Source organism: Salmo salar, chromosome ssa19 (assembly GCF_905237065.1).
Source record: "Salmo salar chromosome ssa19, Ssal_v3.1, whole genome shotgun sequence".
Lineage (NCBI taxonomy): Eukaryota > Metazoa > Chordata > Actinopteri > Salmoniformes > Salmonidae > Salmo > Salmo salar.
The window spans coordinates 70,807,692-70,827,658 of NC_059460.1; the positions used below are offsets into that span (position 1 = coordinate 70,807,692).

Consider the following 19,967-nt stretch of genomic DNA (forward strand, 5'->3'; position numbering starts at 1 on the left):
ATTGTCATGACATGTGGAGAGGAAACACTTGAACTGGCTTCAGAGATGCCAGCACCAAAGTTCTGATCATAAAACGAGATGTTTTCGTGTGAATAGTAGAATTTGTATCCCCTTCACGTTACAAAGAGTTAAAATCCACGTGGTGTTCTAAACATATAGCTCCCGTCCATTTCTGTGCAATGACGACATTTTACGACAGTGCCGTACGTGGTTTTTCAGTTCTCCAGAGTGTGATACCGGCTGGAGAAACGCAGTAGGAAGATAATACAAGAGAACGGGGAAGCTAGTTTTACTGCCAATACCTGGCCCTTCGTCGCGGATAAGAAACCTGCGTCTTCTCTGGTAACATAAACCTAGCCGTTAAATGTGGAATCAGGGCTGAGGAGAGAGCGACGCGAGGGAAGGCAACAACAAATTCTAACTGGGGTTGTGAAGTAAGTTGCCTCCCAAGCGGCGCTTTAAAAGGAAGCAGAAGATAATTGACCTAAACAACAGAGAGAATGGACTACGATTTCAAAGTGATGCTGACCGGAGAGAGAGAACGTGTCGAGGACCTGTTTGAGTACGAGGGATGCAAAGTGGGAAGAGGCACCTACGGTCATGTATACAAAGCAAAGAGAAAAGATGGGTGAGTTGATAATGAGAGCCAGTAAGAAGGCCCTCAGGTCCACGAGTCTCCCAATAAAACAACTCGGTTTGTCTTGGCTGCTCCTGTTTTCAAGGCCCCCTCTCCGTTACACCTATTTGTAACTCGTAGTACGGAGAACATTTTTAAAGAACCAACTGAATAAACTCAGTACGTCATAGCACAAACATGGTACAAACATTATTGGGCACAGACAACAGCACAAAGGGCAAGAAGGTAGAGAACAATAACGTTACATCACGCGAAGCAGCCACAACATTCAGTAACTAACAGCCGTGCAACGTGTTCGCTAAATCCATCAGCTAACCTTGCTGTATTGTAGTTAGTGTGATGCATAGTTTTAAAAGGACGCCTGCGCTCGCAGATTAAACGGAACAGAACGGGGGATGTTGTAACAACATTGTATGTGGGGTATTGCAGTCATCAAGCCAGTTTAGCTCCAAACAGAATAATGAGGATATTTTTGTATCAAATTATGCCGTGTCATTTTTTTTTTTTGCATTTCGAGATGTTCTATTTTCGCAGTAATATGAACAAACTGAGTGAAGTAGGCCAGCCTTTGTGTGATAGCCTATTACAGACGCAGCCAAGCAAGTCAGGGGCAGGTGCAGTCGGGCGCAGGGAATGTTTGGGCTGGCAGGTTTGATGTGTCTGAATCTGGAACGGCCTGGCTACACAAAACATAATCATGGGTTTACATAAAGCAGTTTTTTCACCAGGTGCTTAAAGCACTTTACATTGTATGGAGGAATCTCACCCCCTCTAATAATAGAAGGAAAGTGTTTCAAATCTGAATTGGAGGGACATGAAATGTCCAGGTATTCTGCATGGATTAACACAGTGAAGAGGCCCCCTTCATATAGATGAGATGGACATAATAAAAGTGATCCTTCTATTGACCATGTTACTCTCTTTACTATCATGTCTTTTCTCCCTAGTGTGTAGTGTGGAATAGAAAACAATGTAGGATGCATAGATGTGACATTTTTGGCCGATACTGATATCCGATATTTTACATTTTAGCGACTTTTTAAGCATTCTTGTACAGTTAAATAGTTAACACGGACACAGCAGTTTAAGGCACTGCATCTCAGTGCAAGATGTGTCACTACAGTCCCTGGTTCGAATCCAGGCTGTATCACATCCGGCCGTGATTGGGAGTCCCGTAGGGCAGCACACAATTGGCCCAGCGTTGGCCAGGGTAGGCAGTCATTGTAAATAAGAATTTATTCTTAACTGACTTGCCTAGTTAAATAAAGGTTACACACACCATACCACACTGACCAAAAAGTTATTTTGTTGGCATTTACGTATGTCCCATTACCAGTAAAACATGATCAAAACCTATTTCTTTCACTTACTTGCTGTGCTGTTTTGTTGTTCATTTGTTCAGTCGCTTCATTCTCAATCAGGATTTCATCATACATGTCAAGCAGTGAAGTTTCAGCCCTGTCTGTCCGTGGCCTCTCTTCCTTGGTGCGCACTGTCACTGTGTCCATTTCCATCTTGTCCAGCTGTGTCTGTAACATTTCACGTAAACCATGTTTCTTTTCTGCATCGAAGTAGCGGTCCTTGTACCTAGCATCGAGCATGGTGGCGACACAGTAAAGAGGCTCAGAGAGAATGCCACCGAATCGCTTGTTCACAACTTTGAGTACTTTTGTAAGTTTTAATCCCACGGTCTGTCTGCAGTTTTGTTGAGCAGGTGTTTCAGTGCAGACAGAGGGTTAGCTTATTTCCCGACTCAGTTGTTCAAATGGTGCTAAGACTGTGTTCATGTTTTAAACATGTTCTCAAATCCCATTGAAATGGCAGCAGCGGAATGAGAACCAGCACATTCTTGAGCATGCAATACGGCTTTCCTCAGTACGAAGTCCTCATCGACCCACTGTGCTGTCAGACTCTGCATGCTCATGGGGCTGCCATCTCTGTTCCACTGTGCTGTCAGACTCTGCATGCTCATGGGGCTGCCATCTCTGTTCCACTGTGCTGTCAGACTCTGCATGCTCATGGGGCTGCCATCTCTGTTCCACTGTGCTGTCAGACTCTGCATGCTCATGGGGCTGCCATCTCTGTTCCACTGTGCTGTCAGACTCTGCATGCTCATGGGGCTGCCATCTCTGTTCCACTGTGCTGTCAGACTCTGCATGCTCATGGGGCTGCCATCTCTGTTCCACTGTGCTGTCAGACTCTGCATGCTCATGGGGCTGCCATCTCTGTTCCACTGTGCTGTCAGACTCTGCATGCTCATGGGGCTGCCATCTCTGTTCCACTGTGCTGTCAGACTCTGCATGCTCATGGGGCTGCCATCTCTGTTCCACTGTGCTGTCAGACTCTGCATGCTCATGGGGCTGCCATCTCTGTTCCACTGTGCTGTCAGACTCTGCATGCTCATGGGGCTGCCATCTCTGTTCCACTGTGCTGTCAGACTCTGCATGCTCATGGGGCTGCCATCTCTGTTCCACTGTGCTGTCAGACTCTGCATGCTCATGGGGCTGCCATCTCTGTTCCACTGTGCTGTCAGACTCTGCATGCTCATGGGGCTGCCATATCAAGTAGCATAATGAATTCCGTTATGTTGGCGTTAATGGATTTCATCTTTGAGTTGTCTCGCTGAAATGTTCCTAGTCTTTCAAATGACTGCTGAACTTGTTTAGTTGTTGGAAGTGTGCGCTGTGTATTTTTCTGCTTTTGTTCTGTGTAGCGCTGTGTATTTTTCTGCTTTTGTTCTGTGTAGCGCTGTGTATTTTTCTGCTTTTGTTCTGTGTAGCGCTGTGTATTTTTCTGCTTTTGTTCTGTGTAGCGCTGTGTATTTTTCTGCTTTTGTTCTGTGTAGCGCTGTGTATTTTTCTGCTTTTGTTCTGTGTAGCGCTGTGTATTTTTCTGCTTTTGTTCTGTGTAGCGCTGTGTATTTTTCTGCTTTTGTTCTGTGTAGCGCTGTGTATTTTTCTGCTTTTGTTCTGTGTAGCGCTGTGTATTTTTCTGCTTTTGTTCTGTGTAGCGCTGTGTATTTTTCTGCTTTTGTTCTGTGTAGCGCTGTGTATTTTTCTGCTTTTGTTCTGTGTAGCGCTGTGTATTTTTCTGCTTTTGTTCTGTGTAGCGCTGTGTATTTTTTGTGGCGTCATTACATCATCTACTTATGTTATATGGGTATGCACGTCAGCTTTGACATCGGTTTTGCACATCAGCGTTAAGCTAGACCGCGGGCCGATGCCGGCATTTTTAGTTAATATTGTCCGATTCCGATATCGTGCACCCCTATGCTATTATCTCATGACCAAGTAAAAGGGTTATTTCTGTTGATAGAAGTGTTTTACTGTGGTCTAATTATTTGAGGCTGCAGAATGTTATGATTATGAAGGTCTCTGTCTGCCAATAACAAGTGAGACGATGGGTGTTATTTTCCCTACTGTGAAACTAGGCTAAAGCCTATTAACTTTGGAGCTTATGCAATCTCACCAATTCTCAGGCCGCTATTTGAAAATGGCGTAAAAGCACTGTAAAACTTGCAAACAATGTTATTCTATACATGTCTCGATTTACTGTTTCTCTTCAACCAAAGATACTTGGGGAAAAATAAAAAAAATAAATAGGCTAGACTAATTTATGTAGACCAATGCTGAGAACCATTGTCATGCAATTCATAGGCTAAATAGTAATGTCCAATAAATTATTCAAAATACTAGAATATATGGGGTTTGAGCAATCCCCAAATGAGTTTGGTGAACATTTTAGCCTAAACATGTTAGTGTCGGGGGCTGAGACACAAACCACTGCAGATGTTTCCAAGCATTTAGACCATATCATAGCCATTTCAGCCAGGCAGTGCTGTTTATTCCAGTTCTCCCATTGTCTTAAGTGTATTGTTCTCTTCTTGCTCCCTTCATAAATGATTACCAGTGAAAGGACTGGTTATGCTATTACAATAAAGGTATTTTATACAGTGGTCATGAAGGAAAAGAGCTCATTTCAGACTACAGACACCCTGTCCTTCCCCTTCTGTCCTAGTCCAGCCATATCCTAGTCTGGTGGTCTAGCCCCACGCTGGTCTGGTGGTCTAGCCCCACGCTGGTCTGGTGGTCTAGCCCCACGCTGGTCTGGTGGTCTAGCCCCACGCTGGTCTGGTGGTCTAGCCCCACGCTGGTCTGGTGGTCTAGCCCCACGCTGGTCTGGTGGTCTAGCCCCACGCTGGTCTGGTGGTCTAGCCCCACGCTGGTCTGGTGGTCTAGCCCCACGCTGGTCTGGTCTGGTGGTCTAGTCCAGGCCTCCTGGCCCCATCTGGTGGTCTAGTCCAGTCCAAACTCATCAAGTGGAGACCAGATCATCCATGTTTGGTTTAATCCAGCCCAGATCCTTTACTGGAACTGGACTTTGTTGTGGAACCTAAACCCTCAGGACACAAATCAGACCCACCAAGCAGCGGGTCTAAAACATGGCCAGACTGACAGGGGGTTGGAACCGTGTTTTAACCAGCCCTAAGTGTTCAAAGATGTTTGTTTATTGTAGGAGACTGCTGTTTACGAGCCTCTCATACCCTCATTTGTTCTCCTGGAGTTGAACATGGCCCGAGGAGGCACAAAGAGCAGTTTATGAGATGATTTGGGCTGAGGGGAGGGGTTTGTACTAGTGAGGGGCTAACCCAACTTTGTGTGTCCCTTGCCAGCTGCCATAGTCTGTTTCCCCTCTACTGTATGGGGGTGAGCTTGATTATATGACATTAATCTGGAGGAAATGTAAGCATTTTGCCCTCCTCTCAGCCACTCATGTACCACCAACTGCCAGCTGGCCTCCTTCATGTCTCAGTGTAGCAAGGCCCCATGGGAACTGTAGTGAACTTGGGTTGATGCTGTATATTTTTCTGTCTTCAGGAAGGATGATAAGGACTACGCCCTCAAGCAGATTGAAGGCACTGGCATCTCCATGTCTGCCTGCAGAGAGATTGCAGTAAGTGTGTTGTTTAGTTCAAGAGCAGACATCCCATAATGTCTGTGTGAATGAATGTTTCTTCTTCTAGCTACTGCGGGAGCTGAAGCATCCTAATGTGATCTCACTGCAGAAGGTGTTCCTGTCACACGCAGACCGCAAAGTCTGGCTGCTCTTCGACTACGCCGAGCATGATCTCTGGGTAATACACACACACACACACACACACACGGGTTTGGGGAGTAACGGATTAAAAATAAACCAACTGTAATCAGTTACGTTACCAGCAAAACTATAGTAATCAGATTACAGATACTTTTGAAAAACGAAATGATTCATTCTAGGATTACTTTTAAAATGTTTGCGTAATTTATTATTCTTTTTTAAATGGACACCTTTCTGTTTTCTCAATGGCATTTAAGTCAGCATTGAAAAAATTGGCAAATTTAAGGTCCTGCGTGAGTGAGTCTGACCACAAGTCAGAGACTACTATGATGACACACCAAATGCACTTGATGGATTGTGGGAAAAGAGCAGGAATAGGCTTTTGTGGGCTACAGTCCAAGGTATGTCTTCCAATGGTGCAACTGCTGTCAGCATCCAAAGATGATCCAACTTGAATAAACGCTTGGAGGTAAGGGCCCTACAGATATCATTATTGTTGATATCTACATAGAGCATTGATGTGAATCATACTGCTGCTCTCTCATTTAGCTATTTGCGCCTCATGGATTGTGGATGGCTGTTCACAAATGTATATGTGTATTTTAACCCAGTAATGGTTGAATTGAAGAATAAGCTGTCTATCAATCTGTTTTGCAACCAGTGAACAGCCAGTGAAAATATGCAACAGCTGCTTAGTGCTTATGGGGAAAAAGTTAGAGGAAGTTCCTCCCTTCTAAACTACTCTGTGGTGTTCTGCTCCATACTGTCAAAAACGAGGTTACTTTAAGAAGACCACGAGTGGGGCTTTTATTGCTCAATCTAATTTGTGCTGATAAAAGAAACCATGTTCTAACGCACGCACTTTTGATAGACTTAAACCTCTGCAAATGATATCAACATTTCACTGAGTGCAGCATCTTTTTTCAACTCAATGAGCCCAATCAGTCGTCCATGACAACAAAATCATAAACAACGAAGTAAGCTAATAAGTTGTTTGTTTTTGGGTTATGCTCAGGTAAAACAATTAGGATATTCTATAATTATAAGTCCTATTGTTGATCAAGGTTTATTACATTATTTGGAATGACTGGAAATCTGACAGACTTTTTATTTTTATGTAAAGATTAAGCCTACACATATTATCTGTAGTAGAAAGCAATGGGTTAGAAGAAGCCTACATAACCAACCTATAAAGTAAAATGCAACGTCCATTTATGGCCAGATATGTAAACTTTAACATTGATTTATCCTGCAATAGATGTCATTCAATTGGTAACATACATTTATGTCTTCTTCTAATGCCTCTTAAGGGGAAAGTAATCTAAAAGTAACAAAATGATTTGCATGAACACTCACAGATTTTGTATCTGATACGTCCATCCACACTATAAACATACACACACGCACACATATGTTTTTACATTTACACACTTTTATAAACATTTGAATATTTTACCTCCACACTTGTTTAAATCCATTGACAACACACTAATGATGCTCCCTCTCTCCACAGCACATCATAAAGTTCCACAGGGCGTCCAAGGCTAATAAGAAGCCCCTGCAACTGCCTAGGGGGATGGTCAAGTCTCTGCTCTACCAGATCCTGGACGGCATCCATTACTTACACGCCAACTGGGTCCTACACAGAGACCTGGTGAGGAGGGAGGGAGGGTAGGGTAGGGAAGGAAGGAAGGAGAGGGAAGGGAGGGAAGGAAGGAAGGGAGGAAGAGGGTAGGGTAGGGAAGGAAGAGGGTAGGGAAGGGAGGGTAGGGAGGGTGGGTAGGGAAGGAGGGAAGGAGGGAGGGGAGGGTAGGGAAGAGGAAGGAAGGAAGGAAGGGGAGGGAAGGAGGGAAGGGAAGGGGAGGGAAGGAGGAAAGGGAAGGGGAGGGAAGGGTAGGGAAGAAAGGGGGGGGAGGAAGGAGAGGGGAGGGTAGGGAAGGAAGGAGAGGGTGGGGAAGGAAGGAGAGGGGAGGGTAGGGAAGGAGGGAGGGGAGGGAAGGGAGGGAAGGAGAGGGGAGGGTAAGGAAGGAAGGAAGGAGAGGGGAGGGGAGGGTAGGGAAGGAAGGAGAGGAGAGGGTAGGGAAGGAAGGAGAGGAGAGGGTAGGGAAGGAAGGAGAGGGTAGGGAAGGAAGGAGAGGGTAGGGAAGGAAGGAGAGGGGAGGGTAGGGAAGGAGGGAGGGTAGGAAGGGGAGGGGGTAGGGAAGGAGAGGGGAGGGGAGTGTAGGGAAGGAGAGGGTAGGGAAGGAGAGGGGAGGGGAGTGTAGGGAAGGAGAGGGGAGGAGAGGGGAGGGTGGGGAGGGTAGGGAAGGAAGGAGAGGGAGGAGGGTAGGAAGGAAGGAGAGGGGAGGGTAGGGAAGGAAGGGGAGGGTAGGGAAGGAGAGGGGAGGGTAGGGTAAGGAAGGAGAGGGGAGGAGAGGGGAGGGTGGGGAGGGTAGGGAAGGAAGGAGAGGGGAGGGTAGGGAAGGAAGGAGAGGGGAGGGTAGGGAAGGAAGGAGAGGGGGAGGGTAGGGAAGGAAGGAGAGGAGAGGGAAGGAAGGGAGGAAGGAGAGGGTAGGGAAGGAAGGAAGGAAGGAGCGGGTAGGGAAGGAAGGAAGGAAGGAGTGGGTAGGGAAGGAAGGAAGGAAGGAGAGGGTAGGGAAGGAAGGAAGGAAGGAGAGGGTAGGGAAGGAAGGAAGGAAGGAGCGGGTAGGGAAGGAAGGAAGGAATGAGAGGGTAGGGAAGGAATGAGAGGGTAGGGAAGGAAGGAGAGGGTAGGGAAGGAAGGAGAGGGTAGGGAAGGAAGGAGAGGGTAAGGAAGGAAGGAAGGAAGGAAGGAGAGGGTAGGGAAGGAAGGAAGGAAGGAAGGAAGGAGAGGGTAGGGAAGGAAGGAAGGAAGGAAGGAAGGAAGGAGAGGGTAGGGAAGGAATGAGAGGGTAAGGAAGGAAGGAAGGAGAGGGTAGGGAAGGAATGAGAGGGTAGGGAAGGAAGGAGAGGGTAGGGAAGGAAGGAGAGGGTAAGGAAGGAAGGAAGGAAGGAAGGAAGGAAGGAAGGAAGGAAGGAGAGGGTAGGGAAGGAAGGAGAGGGGAGGGAGGGAGGGAGGGAGGGAAGGAAGGAGAGGGTAGGGAAGGAGAATGCATCCTTTTCCTGCATGCCAGCTGGGTCCTACACAGAGACCTGGGCCTTTTCTCAATTGGATTTGCTCAACTCCTGCGTCCTCTCTCCTCCGTCTCTCGCCTCCTTTTGAAAAATGTCAAAGGTAATCGAGAGGCGGCGAGCAGAGGGAACGTGAACGAAAATGTGCTTGTATTAAATTAGATTCTCCTCTCCATTTGTGCGTCATCAGGCAAATTACGTTTACAGGGGTGGAATCCCAAAATAAATGTAACGTAATAAAACAAATGTAGCTCGTTCTGCAAGACATTTTCTAGATAAAAGGATAAGTAGCATATACATTTTAAATGTTTGCCTGCTTTTCTCCTCCAACAACTGCTTGAAAGGGGTTGTGTCAAATATAAAAAGTATTCTGTGAATGACTCCGGTGGGATACACATGACTGTCCTCGATGAAAGGTGGCTATCGAAGAGGAGAGGACACTCCTCCATTCACCTACTAACTAATTGACACTCTCCTCGACCACTTATCAGTTTCCGGGTCACGGAGGACAGATTTTTGCCCAAATGAGAAAGGCCTTTGTGTGAGAGAGAGGGGGAGGGAGGAAGAAGGGTCAAAGGGGGGAGAGTGGGCATCCATTACCTGCACGCTGACTGTTTCCTACAGAGACCTGGTGAAAGTGAGGGATGAGGAAGGGAGAATAGGGGAGGAAAGAGCAGTGGGAGGACGGGGAGAGGAATAGAGGGACGCAGGAAATGGTATAGTGGCTGAGCACTGTATGGTTGCCTGGTGGAGGAAATGGAGGTGCCTGGCCTGCTTCTCTGACATGTGATTTTCATTGTTACGCCACCAGAGGGCAGCATTGACACTACCTGGACCATTCATATGTGATTCAGCATAACGCGGCCAAACTAATCTTAATTCCTCTCGTTTAATGTGTATCAGTGTGGGTATTATGATAATGGAAGTAAATATTTGCGTGATATTAACTGTTAATCTGTTTTTCCCCAGAAACCTGCAAACATCCTAGTGATGGGGGAGGGGCCGGAGAGGGGTCGAGTAAAGATCGGTACGATGGAGTGTTTATTTTTTTTTTCAGCATAATGCTTTATGTCTACATAGACTGGCTATAGTTTATTGACTGCTCATTACACACTATTTGAGCGTTATACTACGTTATCATATTATGTGGCTTATGTGTGTTTCCCTACAGCGGACATGGGCTTTGCCCGCCTCTTTAACTCACCACTGAAGCCGTTAGCAGATCTGGACCCGGTGGTGGTCACCTTCTGGTACAGGGCACCAGAGCTACTGCTAGGTGCCAGGCACTACACCAAAGCCATCGGTGAGAACGGCCACTGGGTGGGTGTGTGCTGTGTACCAAGAGCTGAACTTCTGAGCTATCCTTCCACCATCCGAGGATAATTACTGTTGTGTGTGCATATTTGTGTGAGCATGTTCAAGTGGGTGTCTGTGCGTGGGCGTGGTTTAGAACACAGTGTGATATCCAGGGCTCTACGCTGTCATATTTTACAAGGAGCACGTGCTCCTAAGTTGAAAAATGTAGGAACACAAAGAAATTTAGGCGCAGATTGAGAAATATTCGATGTATTGATGATTTGCAATTACTAAAAAGAAATGTTTAAAATATACTCTAGGTGCACTGGTGGACAAAATCTAAATATTTAGGATCATATGAAACCAAAATGGTAGAGCCTGATATCTCTAATCCTCCCTGTGCATCTGTCAGACATCTGGGCGATTGGCTGCATCTTTGCCGAGCTGTTGACGTCTGAGCCCATCTTCCACTGTCGCCAAGAGGACATCAAGACCAGTAACCCCTACCACCACGACCAGCTGGACCGCATCTTCAACGTCATGGGCTTCCCCGCTGGTGAGAGAGCTGGGCCTTAGAACCACCACACACAGGCCACAAAACCAGCATGTAGAGGCCGAGAATACTTCAAAACTGGCTCTGGATAAAGAGGGTTGTCCATGAGTGCTGGGGACTCTCATAACTTATCAGGACATGCCTATGTGCATTGAAATGGTCGCTCGTACAGTATGTGTTAAATTATTAACCCTGTTCCATCTGAATACCCATACTTGCGTTGAAAATAGTAGGCTTTTTGGGTATGCAAAAATATAACGTCAGTATGTGTACTACTTTAAGTGCCAGGATGTTATATTCACTTTGTCTTTTCATCAAGTAGAATTCGCTGCACACTATTGAGGAAGAGAATCGTCTTTTCAGACTTGCGTCTTTTTCATCCTCATCTGATAATCAGAATAGGGAATGCGCTCTACCAAACTGAGCGAATGGTGGGGAACAAGCACGATTGAGCATTAGATTATGGCTTCTCAGCATGGATCAACCTAGTATGTTTATATTTGTTGCTTCCTGCATATGTTGTTACGAAACAGTACGTTCTCAATAGTATGTAGTACTATTAGTACACAGCATGTCGTTTTAGAAAGTGGTAGGCAAGACAGATTTCGGACATATTTTCGACGTGTGTAATATGAACCTGCCTGGCAAATAGTGAGAGAGAGATATATTATATTACTGAAGAACACGAGTGTAATTAAACCATGACTAGGCACAGTTCTATTCTGGCCTGGCTTGTATGAGCCCAAAGCAATCTGTCTGTCCTGTACAAGCACTGACAGTATGATGATGCAATCCTCAGAGAAGGACTGGGAAGACATCAAGAAGATGCCGGAGCACTCCACTCTGATGAAAGACTTCAGGAGGAACACGTGAGTGGCTTTCTGACTGCCAGCTCGCTTCCTGCCAGCTCTGAACAACATCATTTTTAGCATTTTAATAATAGATTTGTCTTCTCATCCAAACTGAAATGACGTGGTCTGGTATCACAAGTATACGAACTGAAATATGTTCGTACATCACAGGTATACAAACTGCAGCCTTATAAAATACATGGAGAAACACAAAGTCAAACCAGACAGCAAAGCATTCCACTTGGTGAGTTGAAATGAGTTTTCTCAGTCTAACATTGCCTGAACGTTGTTGTTACATAGCATTGTTCAGTCTGACGTTGTATAAACGTTCCCTCTGTTTTACTCATGCTCTAATGTTGTGTTTAGCTCCAGAAGCTGCTGACCATGGACCCGATCCGCAGGATCACATCTGAGCAGGCCATGCAGGACCCTTACTTCCTGGAGGAACCACTGCCCACCTCAGAGTGAGTCAGGACCCGAATACAACTTTACAACACATTTATTACAACATCTATAACACATGTACAGTGCATTCGGGAAAGTAATTAAACCCCTTGACTTTTTCCACATTTGTTACGTTACAGCCTTATTCTAAAATAGATTTTTTTTTAAATTGCCTCATCAATCCACACGCAGTACCCCATAATGACAAAGCAAAAACAGGTTTTTAGACATTTTCACGTTTACATAAGTATTCATACCCTGTACTCAGTACTTTGTTGAAGCACCTTTGGCAGCGATTACAGCCTCAAGTCTCTGTGGGTATGACACTACAAGCTTGGTACACCTGTATTTGGGGAGGTTCTCCCATTCTTCTTTGCAGATCCCCTCAATCTCTGTCAGTTTGGATGGGGAGCGTTGCTGTACAGCTATTTTCAGGTCTCTCCAGAGATGTTTGGCTGGGCCACTCAAGGACTTTCAGAGACTTGTCCCGAAGCCACTTGTGCATTTGTCTTGGCTGTGTGCTTACGATTGTTGTCCTGTTGGAAGGTGAACCTTCACCACAGTCTGAGGTCCTGAGCGCTCTGGAGCAGGTTTTCATCAAGGATCTCTCAGTACTTTGCTATGTTCATCTTTCCCTTGATCCTGACTAGTCTCCCATTCTCTGCCTCTGAAAAACATCTCCATAGCTTGATTCTGCCACCACAATGTTTCACCGTAGGAATGGTGCCAGGTTTCCTCCAGACGTGACGCTTGGCATTCAGGCCAAAGAGTTCAATCGTGGTATCAAATCAAAGTTTATTTCTCACGTGCGCTGAATACAACAGGTGTAGACTTTACAGTGAAATGCTTACTTACAAGCCCTAACCAACAGTGCAATTTTTATGTAAAAAATTGGTATTAGGTGAACAGTAGAAAAGTAAATAAATAAATAAAACAGTGAAAATAACAGTAGCGAGGTTATACAGCCACCGGCTAGTCGGGCTAATTGAGGTAATATGTACATGTAGGTATAGTTAGTGACTATGCATAGATGATAAAACAGAGTAGCAGCAGCGTAAAAGGGGGGGGAGAATGCAAATAGTCCGGGTAGCTATTTGATTTCCTGTTCTGGAGTCTTATAGCTTGGGGGTAAAGGCTGTTGAGAAACCTTTTGGACTTGGCGCTCTGTTACCGCTTGCCGTGTGGTAGCAGGGAGGCAGTGATGCAACCCGTCAGGATGCTCTCAGAACCTTTTGAGGATCTCAGGACCCATGCCAAATCTTTTCAGTCTCCTGGGGGGGAATAGGCTTTGTCGTGCCCTCTTCCCGACTATCTTGGTGTGTTTGGACCATTCTAGTTTGTTGGTGATGTGGACACCAAGGAACTTGAAGCTCTCCATCTGCTCAACTACAGCCTCGTTGATGAGAATGGGAGCGTGCTCGGTCCTCCTTTTCCTGTAGTCCACAATCATCTCCTTTTGTCTTGATTATGTTGAGGGATAGGTTGTTATTCTGGCATCACCTGGCCAGGTCCCTGACCACCTCCCTATAGGCTGTCGTGGCAGATGTGTTGTTACCTACCCTCACCATCTGGGGGCGGCCCGTCAGGAAGTCCAGGATCCAGTTGCAGAGGGAGGTGTTTAGTCCCAGGGTCCTTAGCTAAGTGATGAGCTTTGAGGGCACTATGGTGTTGAACGCTGAGCTGTAGTCAATGAACAGCATTCTCACATAGGTGTTCCTTTTGTCCAGGTGGGAAAGGGCAGTGTGGAGTGCAATAGAGATTGCATCATCTGTGGCTCTGTTGGTGTGGTTTGCAAATTGGAGTGGGTCTAGGGTTTCTGGGATAATGTTGATGTGAGCCATGACCAGCCTTTCAAAGCACTTCATGGCTACAGCCGTGAGTGCTACATGTCGGTAGTTGTCTGAGACTAGCCGCCCTGACAGCTGATGAAACTGAGGAGTATTTCTGTCTGTAACTAAGGCCTTTTGTGGAGAAACTCATTCTGATTGGAAACTCATTCTGATTGGCTGGGCCTGGCTCCCAAGTGGGTGGGCCTATGCCCTCCTAGGCCCACCCAGTCATGTGAAATCCATAGATTAGGGCCTAATGAATTTTTCAATCGACTGATTTACTTATATGAACTGTAACTCAGTAAAATTGTTGAAATAGTTGCATGTTGCGTTTTATGTTTTTGTTCAGTATACATTAAAACAACTAACACATTATTACTACATGTAATACAACAAAAGCCCTTACTACATATATTGCATTATAACAAATGTATTACAACATAATACATGTATAACATGTTAGTCCATGTCTGGAGGGATGTGGGGGTATAGCCTGTAAGATAAGGGGTGTGTTTGTGTCAGTGTGTTTGCAGGCTGCCAGATCCCCTACCCCAAGAGGGAGTTCCTGACAGAGGAGGAGCCAGAGGATAAGGCAGAGAAAGTCAGAAATGTGTGTGCCTCTTATCTTTACATTTGGGTCAAAATATATGTTACAGTTACATAAGTGTGTTTGTGTGTATATTTTTTATCAACAGAGTAAAGGTTTAAAGGGAACATTTTGAGTGTATTTCCAGTGTGTGGTTGATGAAGCCTTGGGTGTCTTTTAATATTCCAGAAGAACCAGCAGCAGCAGGGGAACAACCACACCAACGGGGCGGGGCACACTGGTAACCCTGACAACAGCCACGCCCAAGGCCCGCCCCTAAAGAAGGTGCGAGTGGTCCCGCCCGTCACTACCTCAAGTGGCCTCATTATGACCTCAGACTACCAGGTAGGGTAGTCTCACACCATACATACATACATACATACATACATACATACATACATACATACATACATACATACATACATACATACAAAGCCGTTACTATATAGCAATACTATATTGATAACACAGAAATCAGCCAAATCATGCTATCCCACCAAATCATACCAAATTGTAAATAAAGAGTCTGATTAGTTATCTTATCTCTCTCTCAGCGCTCCAATCCACATGCTGTCTACCAGAACCCCGGACCAAGCACATCACTGCCCCAAAACAGCATTGGATACTCCTCTACCTCCCAGCAGCCCCCGCAGTACTCACACCAGACCCACCGCTACTGACCCAGCCCTCGCCTGGCCCACTAGGGAGAATGTACTGAGGGAGGTGGGTGTGTCCATGGCAATACCCACCCCTCCCCCCACATTTAACTGACCGGTCCACCCTCACTGCAGTAGTCCATTAGCCCAGAATGAAATACAATGAGCCCATCCTGAAAATAACAACTTCAACCATGAGCAACACATGGAGACTAAACCGCAAAACTAGATGAAGATGAAGAACGGATGCTGTCAGTTGGTTCTTCCCTCGTTCCTTCCGCTCTTCGTCGTTGTGTTTGTGACCAGTACAAAGTTAACTTTCAGAACTGGTACTTAACAAAAGCCACAACGTGACAAGCAAACAGAAGATGGCTTCATTTGCAGTAAAGGCCACCCAGGGTGTTACCCACTCCCTCCTTTCCTTCTCACCACCTCCACCAAAGCTCTCCCCCTTTCCAGCCAGATCCCCTCTTCCTGTTGAAGCTTCGTTCAGACTAAAGCTGCTATGTGACTGCCAGCATCGACAGAGTACATGCCCCTCTGTCCTCCTGTCTCTGTCTCTGTCCTCCTGTCTCTGTCCTCCTGTCGGTTTTCCTTCTTGTCTGTCTGTCCTCCCTTCCGAGGGCGTCTTCGCTGGGGACCGAACTGAGCTGCTGACAGGAGCATGCTGGGAGTTTGTGTGCCCCATCCACAGCTCTTGTTGGGGGCGTAATTGAGACAAAAACAAAGAAAAGAAACGACAAAAGAAAAAATACTTGATATTAGTAGTTTATAATTGAATCTGTTTTCCTTGGTTTGGTTTTCACTGACTGTATAAAAAAAAGGAAGTGGTGAAGCAGCTTCCGTTGGGCTGAGAGAGAGCAGCTGTTTTTATCGCTCTGGGCAAAACCTTACAACTTCATAATGACAAAACCAACCAATCGTGTGGAGGATGGCATATGGAACATGTATTGTATTAAGATATTTTACATGAAGCAAGTATCCTGACAATAAAAAGTGGAAATGTTAACATTGGCGTTGGGGGTTTCTCTTCTCTGTCTCTGTGTTAACCTGGAAAATGGAAAAAGAACGTATGTTCTCTTCCAGGAATAGAACCGTGTCTTCAGTAATGGAACAATCCCAGTCCATCCTACTTTCTCTCTCCGAGGTCTGTCTTTACCCGTTCACTGCCCTCGTTTACTGCCCTCTATCTCTTTGTCTTTCTTTCTCACATTCACACTCTCACTCTAGTCTGCTCCCTTTGCCCAGTGTAACACTTGTTACCCTAAAATATGCAGTCATCTGTCAGTTACTAAAGCTGCTAGAATGGAACCAGTCTAGCTATCATTAAACCAACACCTTTCTAACCCCTTGTTATTAGGCCATTTCAAACTAGGCTAGGTCAAGTCCTCCATCCCCAAAATCTGTTTATTTCAAGCCTTTAACGTTAACCCTGTATGGGGACTGGATTGCATAAAATGGTAAACCTTGGGTAGCCTCCCCTATCCACCCTGAGCAGAGACCCTGCCTTTTCTTTGCCAAACGGGAACCTCGATGTCACTCATACGTTTTCAAGGGCTACTATTGGACAATGGGAACACCCACTAATCATTAAAACCCTGTTGCTGAATGCTGATAGGCCGAGGCTGCCGGCGGGTCCCGCCCCCGCGGTGGACGGGTTGGAGTGGCCAGACCGCCAGGGACACAGGATGGCAGCGCGATCAGCAGGAGTATCTAACGGGACATGCGGACGGACTTAAATCTATTACATTTCTGACTGCTGGTGAGGATTTTTACTATGCTTTTATATGTCATGATACGAATCGGAATGTTACTCACCAAACTGTTTTATATTTGGCCTTAATTGAGTATTTTTTTTATATATGTTGAATTGCGTTAATCCCAAATGGCCAAACTACTGACTGGACGTAGCGGCCGGCCACCACTAGTGGACCCAGTAGAAGATAATGATAAAGCACAAGGGGGTTCTGTGTCCAAGGCCCGATTCTTTCAATTCAACTCTTCACTATTACTGCACACTCCATTTGGCAACCGCCGTGCTCGGACCCGCTTGATTATTGTTCACTAAAACGTACAAACTGCGTTTGATTTAGAAAGTGGCCGGCTATAAAATATTGTAACAATTTGTGGCGGAAGGAAAATAGAATCCGTAACGGGAAACGTCGGTGCAGAACTTTGATTGATCGACCTTGCCATCAGTTCAGTGCATGTCATGTAAAGGCTATGTTGTGTTTGCGCTGACTGCAGCCAGCACACAGACGGCTGCTTTTGTTGCTCACTTACACTCTACTGAAAGCAAGAGCGATTAACTAGCCTACAATGTGAATTAGACTACATTATTATATGAATTTAGTGAAGTGACACGTCAGTTATAAGGGTTACTTGCGATAATTAAGCAATAAGGCCCGAGGATGTGGTATATGGCCAATATGCCACGGCTAAGGGCTGTTCTTAGTTAAGACGCAACGTGTAGTGCCTGGATACAGCCCTTAGCCGTGGTATATTGGCTATATATCACAAACCCCTGAGGAGTCTTATTGCTAATATAAACCGGTTACCAATGTAATTAGAGCAGTAAAACTAAACGTTTTGTCATACCCCTGCTATATGGTCTGATATACCATGGCTTTCAGCCAATCAGAATTCAGGACTCAAACCACCGAGTTTATAATTAACAACAGACAGTTATTCACAAAGATATAGGCTATTAGGGACAATAGCCGTATTGTATATTGTCAAAAAAAATGAAGATCCAGCCATGTTGGAGTAGGGAGTTTTTAGGGCAATGTGTAACATATCTTGCAATATTTATGACCTCACCACAAGCTCTCCAGCCTCCCTCAAAGCAAGAGGCTGTACCTGACTCATACATTTATAATGTTTCCCTGCTCCGACCTTAATAGAATTTCGGTGTCCATAGTAAAATGTGTGTCTGTGTGGATGGTCTTTAGGGAGACAGGAAGCACATCCTCCTGGTGACAGACAGCAGTCAGGATGTCTCTCTAGTGAAGTTCAAAGGCCCTCAGCTCTCTGAGTTCTGGAGATGGCTAATGTACTGCTAATGGTACATCTGAGAGGCTACTGCTAATGGTATATCTAAGAGGTTACCTATGTGTGTGTGTGCATGGCAGAGATAGTCCTGGGTGTTTGTATTAGGACTACTCATTGACTTCCTGCAGTTTCTTTCTCCACCTCACTCTCCCCCATCTCCCTAACTTTCGGCAGGTAGCCTACCGATTTAAGAGTGTTGGGCCAGTAATCGAAAGGTCGCTGGTTTGAATCCCAGATCCGGCAAGGTGGTAAAATCTGCCCTCCAGCAACCCTCAACAACAACTGCTCTCAGGCTGCCGTGGACATTAAGGCAGCCCCCCACCTCTCTGATTCAGAGGGGTTGTGTTAAATGCAGAAGACACATTTCAGTTGAATGCATTGTTGTGCAACTGACTAGGTATTCCCTTCCTTGCTCTCTCCCACTTTCTCTATTTACTGTTTTTCCATGTCTCTCTCTTCCCCCCTCACTCTTTCTCTCCGCTCTTCCTTTCTGAGTGGAGTGTCCTCTTTTTTTCAGGGGATGTTAAAGGAGGGGAGGGGGAGGCATGCATGGGAGCACTTTGCTGTTGCCGTGTGAACGGAGCTCCATTGTCCCTGGAACCTTTCAGAGTGGCTTCCCTGAGGTCCCTGCTTGCCCCTCCCCCCACCCCTCACTCACTCTCTAGACACACACACTACTCTTTCTCCCACTCTCTCTCTCTCACACACACATTTCCCTTTTCTTGTACAAACACACAGCATATACACACTTTCTTTACCCCCTCACACACACGTTCCCTCCCTCTCTCTCCCCATTCCCTTCATTAGCCCGCTCCCCAACCTCTAATGATGTCGCCTTGTTGTTGGGACCATTCTCACACCGGACAAAACAAACTCATGGCTCTGCAGAACTTCCTCATTTGAGGGTTACAAAGCAGAGCAGACCAACACATTTCACACACTAGTGTTTTTATATGATAATGTGGGCCTGGTTCATCATCTGGTTGAATACGCAAACGCAAACCATGGTGCTAATTGGCTGTTTTCAGTGTGCTTTGTGACAGCAGACGATGATGTAATTTATTCTTTGTTGTCCCATATTGGTATGTGGCTGCAGGCGAGGCTTGGCGGGGGGGTATTGGACTGATGCCAGCTGAGGACCCTGACCATAGCCTTGTGGGGAGGTTGTTTTTTGGTTGTCAGAAACGTCTCTTTTCTCTGTCAACACCCCCGAGCTATTATGATGCTGTCTATTCATCAATGACATACATGGCATAGCCTACCACATCTGAATCAAAGAGAATGGCTGAGGGGTCAGCTTTGCTTTTGGGTGTGCGGCATTATGCATTTTGTTTGCGTGCACACAAATCAAATTGTATTTATCACATTAAGCCAAATACAACTAGTGTAGACTTTACAGTTAAATGCTTGTTTACGAACCTTTCCGACGATGCAGAGTTTAAAAAGAATATAGTAACTAACACCAGGAATGGAATAAAATAAAATACACAAGAATGCAGCTAAAAACAGGGAGTACCAGATCAATGTGGAGCTATACACAGGGAGTACCAGATCAATGTGGAGCTATACACAGGGAGTACCAGATCACTGTGGAGCTATATACAGGGAGTACCAGATCACTGTGGAGCTATATACAGGGAGTACCAGATCAATGTGGAGCTATATACAGGGAGTACCAGATCACTGTGGAGCTATATACAGGGAGTACCAGATCACTGTGGAGCTATATACAGGGAGTACCAGATCACTGTGGAGCTATATACAGGGAGGACCAGTACCAGATCAACGTGCAGCTATATACAGGGAGTACCAGGACCAAATCACTGTGGAGCAAT

General features: G+C 45.7%; 2 protein-coding genes across 8 annotated transcripts in view; both read left to right on the top strand.

Annotated features, from left to right (window-relative positions):
• The first annotated feature begins 184 nt into the window (after positions 1–184).
• Positions 185–16,090, top strand: cdk8 (cyclin dependent kinase 8). Of its 4 annotated transcripts, XM_014159471.2 has the most exons (13): positions 185–628; positions 5,515–5,590; positions 5,661–5,771; positions 7,248–7,388; positions 9,836–9,893; positions 10,038–10,169; positions 10,575–10,718; positions 11,515–11,584; positions 11,738–11,810; positions 11,933–12,030; positions 14,362–14,449; positions 14,615–14,770; positions 14,980–16,090. In XM_014159471.2, the coding sequence occupies exons 1-13, from the start codon at positions 501–503 to the stop codon at positions 15,103–15,105; spliced, it is 1,401 nt and encodes a 466-aa protein (XP_014014946.1). In that variant the 5' UTR covers positions 185–500; the 3' UTR covers positions 15,106–16,090. The 4 variants fall into 4 exon arrangements, with proteins under 4 accessions (XP_014014946.1, XP_045558636.1, XP_045558634.1 ...); XM_045702680.1 differs by lacking the exons at positions 185–628; positions 5,515–5,590; positions 5,661–5,771; positions 7,248–7,388 and adding an exon at positions 8,875–8,890; XM_045702678.1 differs by lacking the exons at positions 185–628; positions 5,515–5,590; positions 5,661–5,771; positions 7,248–7,388 and adding an exon at positions 8,946–8,969.
• Positions 16,091–16,729: 639 nt separating this feature from the next.
• The window catches only part of wasf3b (WASP family member 3b), a 33,448-nt gene continuing 30,210 nt past the window's right edge, over positions 16,730–19,967 (top strand). The window contains exons 1-2 of one of the 4 annotated variants that reach the window (XM_014159461.2): positions 16,731–16,843; positions 18,307–18,529. The gene's annotated coding sequence lies outside the window, so the exon portion shown is untranslated. Of the gene's footprint in view, positions 16,844–18,260; positions 18,530–19,967 lie in introns of all 4 variants that reach the window. The other 3 variants (XM_014159463.2, XM_014159462.2, XM_014159460.2) reach the window with 3 other exon arrangements.